This window comes from Pyrus communis, chromosome 15 (genome assembly GCF_041283825.1).
Source record: "Pyrus communis isolate YQ-2024b chromosome 15, ASM4128382v1, whole genome shotgun sequence".
Taxonomy (NCBI): domain Eukaryota; kingdom Viridiplantae; phylum Streptophyta; class Magnoliopsida; order Rosales; family Rosaceae; genus Pyrus; species Pyrus communis.
The window spans coordinates 33,593,969-33,611,032 of NC_142579.1; the positions used below are offsets into that span (position 1 = coordinate 33,593,969).

The following is a 17,064-nucleotide window of genomic DNA, read 5'->3' on the forward strand; positions in this document are numbered from 1 at the left end:
ACGTCTGCTGAAAGAAAGCGTCGAGTGCCTCATTGATTGGGTTGATGCTGTATTTCGGCCCAATACATAAACAAGCCCAAAACTGTGAATTTGGGGCCCTGTCTATTTATATAAGGCGGGGTTTGGTGCCAAAAAAGCCCAATACGATGGATCATCCGTCACGATTTATATACAAGAGAAAGTCCCTATCGATTGAAAATGAAGGACGACTCAGGAACCAGATTCAGATTGTGTTTAGATCTTACAACCAACCATTGGGTCGCCTTATCTTTGTTTGCTTCTCCATTAAGACCAAACTCTCTCTCTCTCTCTCTCTCTCTCTCTAGAAAAAAAATCTGAGAAACAAAGATGCCGAGTCACTGTGAGATCTGTTGTGAGATTCTGATCGCAATTCTGCTCCCTCCGCTGGGCGTTTGTCTCCGGCACGGCTGCTGCACCGTAAGTCCTCTTTCTTTCTCCTCCGTCTTCTTCTTTTTCTGGTGGCAGATTGGATGTTATTAATGGTGAAAGATTGAAATTTTGGATTTGCAATTATTTATGCAGGTGGAGTTTTGCATATGCTTGCTGCTGACGCTGCTGGGTTACCTTCCGGGAATCATCTACGCCCTCTACGCCATCGTCTTCATCAATCGCGACGAGTACTTCGATGAGTACCGCCGCCCCCTCTACGCCTCCTCCAATTAAACCAAGGGGATCCTTAGATCTTTTGCTTGCTTGTTATGTTTATAATAAAATCTGAATTTGTATGCTGCATATGTTAAGACTGATTGCTTGTTTTGGTTTTGCTTCGGAAAATTAAGGGACCTTGCATGTTGCCAATTTTATACTTGATCCAACTAAAATTTTCACTTAGATTACACTCAATTGTTTGCTTGCTGCAGTGATGTAGATTTGCCTTTGGGAGAAACTCATCATGTTGTAAATTGTGGTAGAAAGGGTATTTTTTGGCGCTAAGATCTGTCGGATAAAATTCTAGTGTATACAATATGCAGGAGCACCTGAGAGTTGATTGGTCTAGCGGTCAGGTCCTTTGGTTTGCTCCCAAGTGGTCTGGGGCTCCACTCTCTCACAATACCCACCTAGCAAATGCTAGAGTTTCTCGCTCACCAAATGTTCTGAGGTCAGGCGGGGGCCTAGTAATTAGTGTGGTCAAAGACTCGGATACACTAGTTTTAAAAAATAAGCGTATCATTAAGCCTGTGGCAGATCATTTGGTAATGATTGATGAGACTTAAATGGCTATTTGATGAATGATGATGTGCACTTTTGATACAACCAAGTTACCTTGTTGTGTTACCAAGTTAGGAGAAAACTTCAGTGCGGTCACATGGTTCACTTCGGCATTTGCCTCCACAGTCACACCAAGCGAGTTATTTCTTCGCGGAGGTGAGCCTTACTGAAGTTCCTTTCCCGAGATAAGCCAACAAAGCCTCCTTTTAGTTTAAAGGAGGCATGAGATGACCCAATCATCTGGGCCTTGACCGCACAAAATAAAAAAGGATGAGAATGACACCCAAACATGAGGGCAGACAATCTGCCTTCAATCATCTGAACAAGCCCTTCCTTTTGTAGTACTTTTTATTTATTTTTGGCACGAACAATAACATTTTTAGCTATACTCCGGTTGCATATTTTCATGTGTTTATATCACGTAAAGATATGTCATGCATCTATATCGTGTAAACGGTATGTACAGTCGGTTATAAGACATATTATCTCATTTGAACTTGAGTTAAAATTTAGCTACTTACATGATGAATAGATCATCATGGTTAGATTATCTCATTTGAACTCAGAGTTAAAATTTAACTACTTAGGTGATGAATCATGATGAATAGATCATCATCGTTTACGTATCAGTAACTAACATTAACGGTTCATGATGAGCCGTCTATTGGATGGGGAGACGAGTGGGTGAGTCATGAGCCACAGTACTGACACGTGTCAAGTTGTGGAACAACCTCACGTAAATTGACCGATATACCTTATTTCATGACTTTTCCCATACGAATATCTAACCAAAAGAAACCGAACTCTCTTGCATTCGCGCAACCACCGAAATGGAAACAACCAACAGCGAAGAAACAGTGACGGAGTCCGGCTCGGACTGGGCCGAGTTGACCCAGGAGTGCCTGATCAACATCCTGGGACGGCTCACCCTGGAGCAACGATGGATTGGGCCGATGCTGGTCTGCAAGCCGTGGCTGCAGGCGTGCAAGGAGCCCTGCCTCAACTCCGCCTTCCAACTCGAGCCGCCGTCCGAGTCCGCACGGTGGTGGACCCCGGAGTTCGAGCGGCGGGTCGATTCCATGCTCCGATCTGTCGTCGATTGGAGCGCCGGCTCGCTGAAACAGATCCGCACCGCGCACTGCTCCAATCAGTCTCTCTCGCTCGTCGCTCAGAGGTATAATAAATCTTTCATTTCCATAACAGAACTTGTTTATCTGTTTTGAATTAGGAGACTCGGGTTATGCATAATTTGGAATGAGGAAAAGGAGGTTATCATTGATTAGATGTTTTCGGCATAAAGTTTTGATCTTGATTGTTGTATGCTGAGCTCAAGGTTTAGATTTTGAGTTTTTGGTTCGTCAAAATTTGATCTTTGAGGTTTGGATTGTGATGGCACTACCTTAAGTTGGTTAATAATCTTTTCGGAATCTACGATTGGAAGTGCTTTTTGCCATATATTGCATTTTGAAGCTTCATTTTTCCTTTCCGTTTGATTGATGAAGTGAGACATTGTTAGTGATCGTAATGTAATGATTTAGGTGCCCGAACCTCGAGGTTCTTTCGATCAAGAGCTGCTCGAATGTGACTGATTCGTCCATGGCTGATATAGCGTTTCGCTGCCCCATGATCCGGGAACTTGACATCAGCTATTGCCACGAAGTATCTCATGAGTCTCTGGCGTTGATTGGGAGGAACTGCCCAAATCTGAAAATCTTGAAACGGAATATGATGAATTGGTTAGATCCATCCGAACACACTGGAGTTGTTCCGGACGAGTACTTAAACACTTGGCCTCAGGATGGAAATTCAGAAGCTGCTGCAATTGGCAAATCTATGCCAAATTTGGAGCACCTTGAACTTCGATTCTCAAAGGTATCGGCTAAAGGGTTTGCCTTGATATCTGTAGGATGTTCAAATCTCGAGTACTTGGATTGGATTTGTTTGGGTGTGTGAACTTGACTCGTCGGGATATTGAGAACGCGACATCCAATTTGAAGAATTTGAAGGAGATTAAAAAGCCAAATTTTTACATTCCACGATCAGTTTTCCGTACAGAGAGGTATGGCCATTAGAGGTTGATGATGAGCGATTTCAGACAGATGCTTTCAGAATCTAGTCTGCTAAGCTCGGAAATAAACCATGTATGACCGTGTCGTGCTGCTCTGATCAATTGTGGAAGAAGTATATTGTATATGCTGGTGTGTGAAGCTCTTTACAAAGGTTCTGTATCTCTTCCACTTCTACTTATAGAAAACCATGTGTTAATGCTTTTTTTCTCTTCGTATTTAGTTTCTTGCTTTCGTTTTACATATACGAGTCATGTTTCTGCTTTCGTTTAAACATCACACCTCGTCGACCGTAGTTTTTTGTGTGGTATGACAGTTACCGGACAGCATATGCTTTGGCTAGGAACAGGGGAAGAACGGAAGAAATTTATGAAGTAAGGTAAGAACAGGGGAAGAAGGGAAGAAATTTATGAAGCAATTCAATAAGTAGATATTCTAATTCAATATTACATAAGAAACAGGTTAGAGAAACGGGTTTAAACACGGGTTTAACAGCGACAGTTTCATCGCAAAACTTCCGTCCTAAATCACGTTTGCAAAATTACCTCAAGCGATTAGTACAGAGCAAAGATGATCGATCCAACAGCAACATGTCTGAGCACTGCGAAGAGGAAGAAATTGGGGCGTTTAGCTAGTAAAGGGCTTGCTGCACCCTCGATGGGATGGATGTGCATGTGCATGTGCAGGTCGGAGGCACCACCGTAGGATGGCTTTTCTTTCTCGGAAATCCTTAAATGCTGAACTTCATGCATTATTTGATGGTCTTTTCTGCTTGATTTGTTCATCATATCATATACATCTGCAGAGCTTATAACACGGATAAAATTAGCGAAAAAGAACGTAGGGAGATCGGATATATTTCTCGATCAGTCGAGAGAATTTGTGAGCTTACCCTTAAGTTTGAGGTGACCATGCTGCTTCTTCAGAGGTGTATAACCTCCAGTTTTAGGGTTGGAAGTACTTTCGCATGCAGAATGAACAACCAGACAGAGAATAAATAAGGACCATATTAGTATTTCTGTTCTCATCTTCCCTCAAATATTAACCGTAACTAATTTTTCAAAGGTGGTTGATGAGGAAGAGGGATGCACTTAAATAGCCTTTTGCTATCTGCTTGTGTAATTAGCACTAATTAAAAATAAAGATAAAGTTAATTAGGGTTTTCATATGGCCGGTGGACAAAGAACAGATTCTTGTTAATCTGCTGCAGGCACATGCATATGTGTATGCGTGTGGTTTTTTGCATTCTTGGTTCGTAATCGTATAGAGAATTTATTCACAATCCATGCTTTATGCCATACAAGAGGGCAGTACTTAGTCATCAATTATACGTAAACACAAATTGGGCGGAGGGGATTTGCGATTCGACTGTGGCTGTGGTCGATCGTGTTGTGTTCTGACATAACTAGCTCCCAGTATAGTCGTATGAATATCTCTTTAATGTCGGAAAATGTTTTAAGTTCGAATCTCTCTCTCAGCGAATCATAAAGTTTCATGCTTCCAAAGTTATTGTGAGAGAGGTTTGATGAAAAATAATAAATTAGCTAGAGACTTTTTTTTTTTTAAAGATCGACCAAATCACTTTGAATGGATAGAAAAGAATATGATGCCTCTATTATCTTTTTCTTGGAGAGCCCACAAATACAAAGGAATTAATGGCTTTGCTTTGCTTATTAATCGGGGAATTTTTTTGTTAGTCACTCTCTCAAGTAATGGTGACGTTCACTACCTTATTTATCATCATTTTAATTTTCAATATTTATCTAGTGAATAGATACAAATTTTAAAATTTAAACTCATTCAATGATATTAAGTAGGGTGGTGAGCATTATCACCACTTTAAGAGATTTTTCAATATGTTTGGAATACGGAGTGAAACACCACATGTCATAATATTATAATTGGAGGAAAATTTTTATTATAAGTGTTTCTCAAAGAGTGGTACTACGCCCACTCCATTGTCTTATTTTCCCACCCCATTTTATTTTTTCACCCACCAAAAATGTTGAAAGAAGAAAACACTCTTTTCTCATACCCCCATCATTCGTAAAATACCCCAATGTGATTTCAGCCCTCGATACCCCTACTCCGTTGGAGTGCCCGCACCAACTCCCAACGCCCAACCCAAGTCCCCCAACCATAAGAACACCACCATGAATAGTATAGATATTTTATTTTTCCTATGAATTTCAAGTATTGCAAATTGCAATGGGTGGGTTATGTATTTAAAGTTTTAGAAAGAAGGGAAATGAGAGAGAAGGGGGTGAGGTTTGGGTTGGGATCAGAACCAAAGAAGGGGCTAGGAGGACAAAAAGTTTAAAGCCATGGATGTTATGAAGTAGTGATGGGTGATATATGATCGGTTGGTTCATATTTTATTAGATTCCTGGAATTAGGGTTTTGGAGAAAGAAAAATGGAAGTAGAAATACTTGTTTACAAGAGATGGGATTTCATCCTAGAAAGGTACAATAATTAAATTGAAAGAGAGAAGAAATTTTTTTCTTTTACAGAGATGGTGAACGGGCATAAGAAAATGGGCAATTCGGCAATGTGCAGTGGACATAAGGAAATTGGCAATATGCAGTACATTTTTGTTTTGGTACTTACACGTCATTTTACAAGAGGGTAAAATTGACATTAAAATTTAGGGGTGTGATATCCACACACCCTTTTTTACTTGTCATACACCCTTCTAATTTTCGGTCGTCGGATATGATGAATTGAAGATGATCAACAGGCAGAAATTAACAAAAGGTGTGTGAGAAGTAAAAAGGGATGTGTGGATAGCACACCCCTAAAATGTATACTAAAATGTGGGTGGGGAAATAAAATAACGGAGTGGGTTTATCAGCACTCTTCTCAAATTATTATGACATGTGATGTTTCACCCCTGTATTTCAGTTACACTAAAGAATTTTAGTGAGGGTGGTGAGCGAAAAATGAAAAAGGCTCCCTATTCGTCATCATGTTTTTACCACCCACTTATTAATCTCAATAAATTAAGGGAATTGCAATTGACACTCCAAAAATCATATTTTGCACTTCAAAATTTCTATAATTAGAAAAAAATTACACCGGTGAAGAGGTGTATAACCTCCAGTTTTAGGGTTGGAAGTACTTTCGCATGCAGAATGAACAACCAGACAGAGAATAAATAAGGACCATATTAGTATTTCTGTTCTCATCTTCCCTCAAATATTAACCGTAACTAATTTTTCAAAGGTGGTTGATGAGGAAGAGGGATGCACTTAAATAGACTTTTGCTATCTGCTTGTGTAATTAGCACTAATTAAAAATAAAGATAAAGTTAATTAGGGTTTTCATATGGCCGGTGGACAAAGAACATATTCTTGTTAATCTGCTGCAGGCACATGCATATGTGTATGCGTGTGGTTTTTTGCATTCTTGGTTCGTAATCGTATAGAGAATTTATTCACAATCCATGCTTTATGCCATACAAGAGGGCAGTACTTAGTCATCAATTATACGTAAACACAAATTGGGCGGAGGGGATTTGTGATTCGACTGTGGCTGTGGTCGATCGTGTTGTGTTCTGACATAACTAGCTCCCAGTATAGTCGTATGAATATCTCTTTAATGTCGGAAAATGTTTTAAGTTCGAATCTCTCTCTCAGCGAATCATAAAGTTTCATGCTTCCAAAGTTATTGTGAGAGAGGTTTGATGAAAAAGAATAAATTAGCTAGAGACTTTTTTTTTTTAAAGATCGACCAAATCACTTTGAATGTATAGAAAAGAATATGATGCCTCTATTATCTTTTTCATGGAGAGCCCTCAAATACAAAGGAATTAATGGCTTTGCTTTGCTTATTAATCAGGGAATATTTTTGTTAGTCACTCTCAAGTAATGGTGACGTTCATCATCTTATTTATCATCGTTTTAATTTTCGATATTTATCTAGTGAATAGACACAAATTTAAAAATTTAAACTCATTTAATGATATTAAGTAGGGTGGTGAGTATTATCACCACTTGGAGAGATTTTTTAATGTACTTGGAACACGGAGCGGAACACCACATATCATAATATTGTCTTATTTTCCCACCCCATTTTATTTTTTCACCCACCAAAAGTGTTAAAAGAAGAAAACACTCTTTTCTCATCCCCCATCATACCTAAAATACCCTAATGTGATTTCAGCCCTCGATACCCCTACTCCGTTGGAGTGCCGCACCAACTCCCAACACCCAACCCAAGTCCCCCAACCATCAGAACACCACCATGGCAGCAAAACTGCCTCACCACCCATCTTCTTGTTCCCTGCATAGTTTAGATATTTTATTTTTCCTATGAATTTTAAGTATCGCAGATTGCAAATGGAATTCAATGGGCAGGTTATGTATTTAAAGTTTTAGAAAGAAGGGAAATGAGAGAGAATGGAGGTGAGGTTTGGGTTGGGATTAGAACCAAAGAAGGGTTAGGAGGACAAAAAGTTTAAAGCCATGGATGTTATGAAGCAGTGATGGGTGATATATGATCAGTTGGTTCGTATTTGATTAGATTCCTGGAATTAGGATTTTGGAGAAAGAAAAATGGAAGTAGAAATACTTGTTTACAATAGATGGGATTTCATCCCAGAAAGGCACAATAATTAAATTGAAAGAGAGAAGAATTTTTTTCCTTTACAGAGATGGTGAACGGGCATAAGGAAATGGGCAATTCGGCAATGTGCAGTGGACATAAGGAAATTGGCAATGTGTAGTACGTTTTTTTTTGGGTAAATTACACTTTACCACCTCAGGTTTGGGGTCGATTTCAATTCCTTACAACATTTTTAAAACATTTCACTTTCATGTCTCAAGTACTATTTTATTTCAATATAATACATCCGTTACATTTTTCATCCATTGATCTGTTAAGAGCTGACGTGGCTGTTACATTTGTGCCACGTGGCTGCCAAATGTGTGCACATGGCAAAAAAATAATTTTTTAATTTTTTTAAAAACTTGAATCTTCTCAAAAAAAAAAAACTAAAACTAAAACTGAAACCCACCTCCCCGGAACCCCCACCCCCGTAAAACAAACCCAAATACCTTATTCCCCGCTCCCCTACACAACCCACCTCACCCAAAAACCTTATCCCCCCGACCCATGCACAGGCAAGCTCCACGAATCCATGGCTACCCAGTTGCCTTCCGCCCGTGGATCTTGGGACCAAGTTCATCATTGTCGACGTCGACGATTGAATCGAGAGGATTGTGAATCACGGTTTAGCATAGCAAAGCCGCGGGGAATCAGAAACAAGAGAGACTCAATTGGCGGCGGCAAAATCAATGGAAGAATGAAGGTGGTTCGGGTTCGAGTACTCCACTAGCGGCTGACCAGATGAGTTCGTGCGGACGAAGATGGAGTCTCTACGGATGGCCTGCGAAAGTGAGATTTCGATCCACCAGTAGGATTTAAATGCCTTCACACCAGAAACCCTCCACTCCCAAAGTCCAGCTTCTCATTTAACTCTTTGACTTACTCGATTTTTCAAAAATTACTTCAATTTAGGGTTTGTATCTAGGTTGTGTTAATTTCTCACAAACAACTTCCTCCCTTTCTCCCTCTCCTCGCTTCTCTTCTCTCTCCTCGCTTGGGTCGGGGGGATAAGGTTTCTTGGTTTGTTTGCGGGGAGGGGTTTTAATTTTATTTATTTATTTTGAGAAGATTCAAGTTTTAAAATTAAAAAAAAAAAAAAAAAATTGCCACGTGGCACAAATGTGGCAGCCACGTTAGCTATTAATGGATCAATGGATGGAAAATGTAACGGATGTATTATATTGAAATAAAATAGTACTTGAGGTATGAAAGTGAAATGTTTTAAAGATGTTGTAAGGAATTGAAATCGACCCAAATCTAAGGTGGTAAAATGTAATTTATCCTTTTTGTTTTGGTACTTACATGTCATTTTACAAGAGGGTAAAATTGACATTAAAATTTAGGGGTGTGATATCCACACCCCCTTTTTTACTTGCCACACACCCTTCTAATTTTCGGTCGTCGAATCAGATGAATTGAAGAAGATCAACAGACAGAAATTAACATAGGGTGTGTGAGAAGTAAAAAGGGGTGTGTGGATAGTACACCCCTAAAATGTATACTAAAATGTGGGTGGGAAAATAAGATAACGGAGTGGGTTTATCAGCACTCTTCTCAAATTATCATGACATGTGATGTTTCACCCCCGTATTTCAGTTACACTGAAGAATTTTAGTGAGGGTGGTGAGTGAAAAATGAAAAAGGCTCCCTATTCGTCATCATGTTTCTACCAACCACTTATTAATTTCAATAAATTAAGGCACATGCATATGTGTATGCGTGTGGTTTTTTGCATTCTTGGTTCGTAATCGTATAGAGAATTTATTCACAATCCATGCTTTATGCCATACAAGAGGGCAGTACTTAGTCATCAATTATACGTAAACACAAATTGGGCGGGGGGGATTTGCGATTCGACTGTGGCTGTGGTCGATCGTGTTGTGTTCTGACATAACTAGCTCCCAGTATAGTCGTATGAATATCTCTTTAATGTCGGAAGATGTTTTAAGTTCGAATCTCTCTCTCAGCAAATCATAAAGTTTCATGCTTCCAAAGTTATTGTGAGAGAGGTTTGATGAAAAAGAATAAATTAGCTAGAGACTTTTTTTTTTTAAAGATCGACCAAATCACTTTGAATGTATAGAAAAGAATATGATGTCTCTATTATCTTTTTCATGGAGAGCCCTCAAATACAAAGGAATTAATGGCTTTGCTTTGCTTATTAATCAGGGAATATTTTTGTTAGTCACTCTCAAGTAATGGTGACGTTTATCATCTTATTTATCATTATTTTAATTTTTGATATTTATCTAGTGAATAGACACAAATTTAAAAATTTAAACTCATTTAATGATATTAAGTAGGGTGGTGAGTATTATCACCATTTGAAGAGATTTTTTAATGTGCTTGGAACACGGAGCGGAACACCACATGTCATAATATTATAGTTGGAGGAAAGTTTTTTTTATAAATGTTTCTCAAAGAGTGGTATTACACCCACCCCATTGTCTTATTTTCCCACCCCATTTTATTTTTTCACCCACCAAAAGTTTTAAAAGAAGAAAACACTCTTTTCTCATCCCCCATCATACCTAAAATACCCTAATGTGATTTCAGCCCTCGATACCCCTACTCCGTTGGAGTACCGCACCAACTCCCAACACCCAACCCAAGTCCCCCAACCATCAGAACACCACCATGGCAGCAAAACTGCCTCACCACCCATCTTCTTGTTCCCTGCATAGTTTAGATATTTTATTTTGTTGGAGTATGTGGCCAAGTGGACAAATGTCCAAAGGACCTTTCGGCTAAACAAAAGAATGTGGAAACACCTTTCCTTGTTTTGGGGAGGAAAAAAGGGAAAGGTGTTTGTTGCTTTTTGGAAAAGATGTGAGAGAGCTCATTATTTCGGTTTAAAGAAGAGAGAGAGACGTGATAGCTCTTTGTGGTAGAGAGCAAGGGAGAGTTGCAGAGAAAAAAAAAAGAGAGAGCATTTTCTGATTGCAGATGCAGAGAGCAGAAGGGGTGCCGCACCCCCCATTTGAAAAAGAGCTCCTCTCTTTGGTTAGTAATCATCCATCAAAATAGTTGTTGTAATAGCTTTGAGCTAGATGTATAGAGAAGAAATTATTCTTTATATTTCTTCCTCTATTTGTTTCTTTGGTGTGTGAGAGCTTTTGGGGTGTATTGGGTTAATTGGGTTGTGAGATTGCCAACACTTTGTAAACTCCCATTTGGTTGAGAGTGGATTATTGGGTGAGCTCCTACTGCTCCGAGGACGTACTCCAGTTACACTGACTGTGGAGGAACCTCGTTAAAATCTTGGTGTTATTTTCTATATTGTTCTTGCATTTCATTTGATATATTTTCTGTGGGTTAGCTTGATTTGGTTCCATTTAGTTTGGTGCTATCCTAGCACAACAATTGGTATCAGAGCACTAGTTGCTCTTGGGTACTGTCTAATTGCCAAAAATGTCAGACGGGCAAGATGAGAATCCTTTTGGAAGCAGCTCCGGATTTGCAAGAACTATGGTGCAAAATGCAAAGTTCGAAGTTGAAAAGTTTGATGGCACAAACAACTTTGGGATGTGGCAATGTGAGGTCAAAGATGTGTTGGCTCAACAAGATCTACTTGCTGCTTTGGGAGAGAAGCCGGAAGCTATGTCGAAGCCGGAATGGGAGAAATTAAATTTGTGGGCTTGCTCTTCAATTCGGTTGTGCCTTGCAAAAACTCAGAAGTATTTTGTGATGCGGAAGTCATTGGCAAGTGTGTTGTGGCAAAAATTGGAAGACAAGTATATGACGAAGAGTGCAGAGAACCGGCTACACTTGAAGAAAAAGCTCTACCGCTTCCAATACAAAGAAGGTACAAAAATGATTAGACACCTTGATGCTTTTAATAAGTTGATTGCCGACTTGTTAAATTTAGATGAGGATATTAAGGATGAAGATAAGGCCTTAATATTGTTGAATTCCTTGCCAGACTCTTATGAGCATTTTGTTACCACTATTATGCATGGTAAAGAAACTGTGAAATTTGAAGATGTGTCAAATGCCTTGATGAATTATGAAATGAGACATAGAGATAAAAATCATGATAGTACCTCGGAAGCTTTATTTGTTAGAGGTAGATCATCGGAGAGAAGATCATCTTTTAGTAGGAAAAAATCACAGTCTCGACCTAGAGGAAACTCTAAAGGTAGAAAACCTTTGGAAATGGATGAATGTGCCTTTTGTCGTAATAAGGGTCATTGGAAGAAAGATTGTCCTAAATTGAAGACCAAAGGTAAAGAAAGTTCTGAAGCTAATGTTGCTGAAGTTGAAACAGATTTTCCTGATTTTGCTTTAACCACTTCCTCATCATTTGATTGTGCTACTAAGTGGGTGTTGGATACGGGTTGTACTCATCATATGACTCCTCACAAGGATTGGTTTTCAAGCTTGAAAGAGTTTGATGGCGGTGTTGTGTTCATGGGAGATGACAATCCTTGCACAACAAAAGGGATTGGTACAGTTCGTTTGAAGTTGCATGATGACATGGTTAAAGAGTTGATAGGTGTTCGGTATGTACCGAATTTGAAGAAAAATCTTATTTCTTTGGGAACTTTGGAAGCCAAGGGCTTCAGGTTTCATTCAGATGGGCAGACATTGAAGGTGACTTATGGTGCACTTGTTGTGATGAAAACTCCTCGATGTGGCCATTTGTATTTATTGCAAGGAAGCACTGTGACAGGTGAAGCATCTGTAGTCTCAGAAAATATGGGCACATCCGATTCTGATACTACTAGATTGTGGCATATGAGATTAGGCCATGCCGGTGAGAAAGCTCTACAAGGGCTTGTGAAACAAGGTCTTCTAAAAGGTGCCACGACTTGTAAGCTTGATTTCTGTGAGCATTGTGTCTTGGGGAAGCAAACTAGAGTGAAGTTTGGTACTGCTGTACATCAGACGAAGGGCATTCTTGATTATGTGCATTCGGATGTTTGGGGTCCTACAAAGACTCCCTCTTTGAGTGGTAGACATTGGTTCGTGACCTTTGTTGATGATTATTCAAGAAGGTCTTGGGTCTACACTATGAAGCACAAAAGTGAGGTGTTGAGCATTTTCTTGGGTTGGAAGAAAATGGTTGAGAACCAGACTGGGAGAAAGATTAAGATTTTGAGATCGGATAATGGTGGTGAATACACATCCGACCTTTTCTTTAAAGTTTGCAAAGAGGAAGGGATTGTGAGACATTTTAGTGTCCGGGGAACTCCACAACAAAATGGAGTTGCAGAAAGATTGAATCGAACCTTGCTTGAGAAGGTTAGATGCATGTTGTCTCAGTCGGGTTTGAGCAAGTCGTTTTGGGCAGAGGCAGTTACTTATGCATGTCACATCATCAACCGATTACCCTCAGCTGCTGTTCAGGGTAAGACGCCAATGGAGGTACGGACTGGAAAACCTTCTAATGATTATGATTATATTCGTATTTTTGGTTCACCTGCTTATTTTCATGTAACTGAAAATAAACTTGATCCTAGAGCCAAAAAGGCTATCTTTCTTGGTTTCAATAGTGGTGTCAAAGGTTACAGGTTATGGTGCCCGGAGATGAAGAAACTTGAAATCAGCAGAGATGTGACATTTGATGAAGAAAATATGTTCAGAGACTCTGAAAAGAATGTGAAAGATGTCCAACAGGTGGAGCTTGAGAAAGTTGCCTCTAGTACTTCAAATCCTATTTCCGCTGATGTCGAAGCCACTGCAAGTGAAGAAGTGGGAGACTATGAGGATGTTGAAGAAGTTGAACTTGAAGATTCTATTCAAGTTGAAGAGCAAGTTTCACCTCAAGAGTCTATTGCCAAGAACAGAGGAAAAAGACAAATTACCAAGCCAGCTCGGTATAGTGACTATGTTGCTTTTGCTCTTCCTATTATCACTGATGAGATTCCATCCAATTTTGAAGAAGCCATTGAGAGTGAGGAAAAGGAGAAGTGGTGCAATGCCATGGGTGATGAGATGAATTCTCTCTTGAAGAACAAGACTTGGGAGTTAGCTAAATTGCCTAAGGGTAAGAAAGCTATTGGTTGTAAATGGGTGTATGCCAAGAAAGAAAATGCTGATGAGAAAAGAAATGTAAGATTGAAAGCAAGATTAGTTGCTAAAGGGTATGCACAAAAGGAAGGCATTGACTACAATGAAATTTTTTCTCCAGTTGTGAAGCACTCCTCAATTCGCATTATGTTAGCTCTTGTTGCACAATATGATCTTGAGCTTGTTGATGCGAGAATTATACGCACACAAATTAAACCCTCTTTTTGACAATTGTAGTATAGATATAAGTAGGGATCGTTCTTAACCGGGGATTAGGAGGGATTGTTAATCACTTAGATTTGACTCAAAAACGTAAAAACACAATATAAAATACTATACTAGACTCAAAGAATGCAAAACTAAATAAACGTAAAATAAAGTTTAAAACACTAAACTTACTTAAAGAAAACTCAAAAGAAGTTCACAAGACTCCAAATACTTAAAAACATAAAATAAGATAGATTTGAATGACTAAGACTTAACAAAATATTGGGGGGGGGGGGGGAATTGAGTTTTTGACGAGATTAAATTAAATGGACAAATTGTAATTAAAAGCAAAATGTAAATATGAATGTGATGAAAATATGGATGGAATGCTAGCTAGAAGGTTCTTCTCCACACATGTTACACTTGCATACAAGATTGATTTTCAGTTGGTCTTTCGATAAATTATGAAACTCAACACCCCGGGTTAATTAGGTCCGCTTAAATTAACCGTCAAGTTCTCCTTTAAGTTAATGAATTGGATGGGTTTGCGCAACGCAATTCACAACATTCTCCAAAAGTCCTTTACGTGAAAAGCACAATAATGATACAATCAAAGATCATTAAGCATCATGAAAACTATAAGTGTTGACGAGGCATTCGTTACTATGATGAGCATGAAACTCGTGCCAAGAATTCATTTAACGCGATTGTTTATAAGCAACCTCCACTACTTGTGAATATAAGTTCATAACTATTAGGTGAAACTCACTTATATTCTAGCGTCATATTCATGCATGAAAATTAAGCGTGCACTCTCAATAAACATACATAAATAAGTTATCAATCAAACGGTTAGACAAATTGAATCCACAACTTATGAAATTCCAACCAAAGGTAATCAATTCATATTGCAAGCATAAACATGTATTTCGAATCACCCCCTAGCTAAAGGGGGTTTAGTTCCTCATACGTACAAAACAAAGAGAATTTAAATTAAACATTGAAATCAAAGAAACACCTAAACATTCCAACAACTCAAACTTGAATTGTATGAACGTTTAGGCCCTCTTCTCTTCCTCTTCGTTGTGGCACAAGGTCTAAGGATAAGTTGTGTGATGGTGTGAATTGTTTTGGAGGGATGGGGAGTGGTTGGAGTGGCTGCAATGGAGAAGAAAAACTGCAGAAAATGGAAGGGGTGAAGGCACGGCAAGGATGGTGTTTGTGTTGTGTGTTGTGTTGTGGTGAATAGAATGAATTGTATGAATGCATTGCATGGTTTTATAGGGAAAGAATAGATGGGAGAGCATGTGAATGGCAGCTAGGAATGATTAAAGAAGGGAATGCATGTGGAATGACAACTAGATTGGTTGGTGGAAAGCTGAAAATGCAAATGGGAATGCTGGAAATGCAAGGGATGCACGGCAAGATTTGTTTGTGATGCATGTGGCTGAATTGTTTGTTGGGAAAGCTTGTGAGTGAATGATTAAAGATGCATGTGGATGAATTATACAATGGGAAAGTATGTGATTGACAACTAGGGTGAATGGTGGCTGCAATGATGAAGTGTGATGGCTGAAAATGGCAAGGGAAGGCACGGCAATGGGTTGGTTTGTGTGATTGTTTTGTGTTGTGAATTATGATGAATGCATGTGGATTAAAGAAGAATATGGAAGTGAATAAATCATAATAGGGCTGCAAGTTTAAAGGGCTAAGGTTTAAGTACATAGAATGGGCCTAAAATAGGGTGGTTTGCATGGCAAAGGAAGGGAAATATGGTTAAGCCCATGGCAAGGTTGTGTAATTGGGTTAGGGCCATTGTTTTGTGTCCTCAAGTGCATACAAGGCCTTCAATTTCATCCAACACTTTGGCTCCAAGCATAAGCTATCCATCCTTAGCCCAATAGTGCTCCAAAAGGCCCCTAAATGCACTTCTTTGCTCCTTAAGCCCTTAGAACCTGAAAACACACAAAAGAAGCATAAAGGACTAAAATAACTAAAGAAACATAACGTAAAAGTACGAGAACAAGCCATTTAAGTCGCATGAATATGCTCCTATCACTTGTGCAACTCGATGTGAAGACGGCTTTCCTACATGGTGATTTGAATGAAGAGATCTATATGTGTCAACCGGATGGGTATAAAGTGAAAGGGAAAGAGAATTTGTTTTGCAAGTTGAAGAAATCACTTTATGGCTTGAAGCAATCTCCAAGACAATGGTATTTGAGGTTTGATAAATTTATGAGAGGCCAAAATTATTCTAGAAGTCAATATGATCATTGTGTGTACTTCAAGAAGTTGCAAGATGGGTCTTTCATTTATTTGTTGATATATGTTGATGATATGTTGATTGTCTCAAATAATGTCGAAGAGATTGATAAATTGAAGAATCAAATGAAGAATGAGTTCGAGATGAAGGATCTTGGTGAAGCAAAGAAGATCTTTGGCATGGAGATCACTAGAGACAAAGAGAAGGGTTTGGTTTGTTTGAATCAAAGACAATACCTTGAGAAGTTGATTCGGAAGTTTGGAGTTCATGATTCAACTAAACCGGTTAGTACCCCTTTGGCTCCTCATTTTAAATTGAGTTCTCTACAATGTCCTAAAGCTGATAAGGAGAAGCTGCAAATGAAAAATATACCATATGCAAATTTGGTTGGTAGTTTGATGTATGCAATGGTATGCTCTAGACCAGATATTGCTCATGCAGTTGGCATGGTGAGTCGATATATGCATAATCCTGGTAAATAGCACTGGCAAGCAGCTAAGTGGATATTGAGGTATCTCCATGGTACTCAAGATGTTGGTTTATGCTTTGAGACGGATGACTCTGGTATTAGTCATTTTGCTGTTGGTTATGTTGATTCAGATTATGCAGGTGATCTGGATGGAAGGAAGTCTACTACAGGCTATGTGTTTACTATGGCTAAAGGGCCAGTTTGTTGG

The 17,064-nt window shown here is 39.0% G+C and overlaps 2 protein-coding genes across 2 annotated transcripts; both read left to right on the top strand.

Moving 5' to 3' along the window:
• The first annotated feature begins 267 nt into the window (after positions 1-267).
• LOC137740473 (PMP3 family protein At4g30660-like) lies at positions 268-824 on the top strand. The gene is made up of 2 exons (XM_088686384.1): positions 268-438; positions 544-824. The coding sequence occupies exons 1-2, from the start codon at positions 349-351 to the stop codon at positions 682-684; spliced, it is 231 nt and encodes a 76-aa protein (XP_088542510.1). The 5' UTR covers positions 268-348; the 3' UTR covers positions 685-824.
• A 927-nt stretch (positions 825-1,751) lies between these two features.
• LOC137740463 (F-box protein SKIP1) lies at positions 1,752-3,537 on the top strand. The gene is given in 4 exon segments (XM_068480327.2): positions 1,752-2,404; positions 2,769-3,156; positions 3,159-3,306; positions 3,309-3,537. Coding segments are annotated over 4 exon segments (918 nt in total). The 5' UTR covers positions 1,752-2,060; the 3' UTR covers positions 3,347-3,537.
• The last annotated feature ends 13,527 nt before the right edge of the window (positions 3,538-17,064 follow it).

Excerpts from the sequence above, each read along its gene's own strand:
- LOC137740473 (XM_088686384.1), top strand. The coding sequence starts at position 349 with ATGCCGAGTCACTGTGAGATCTGTTGTGAGATTCTGATCGCAATTCTG. Across the intron at positions 439-543 it reads TCCGGCACGGCTGCTGCACC|GTGGAGTTTTGCATATGCTT; the intron begins GTAAGTCCTCTT and ends TTATTTATGCAG.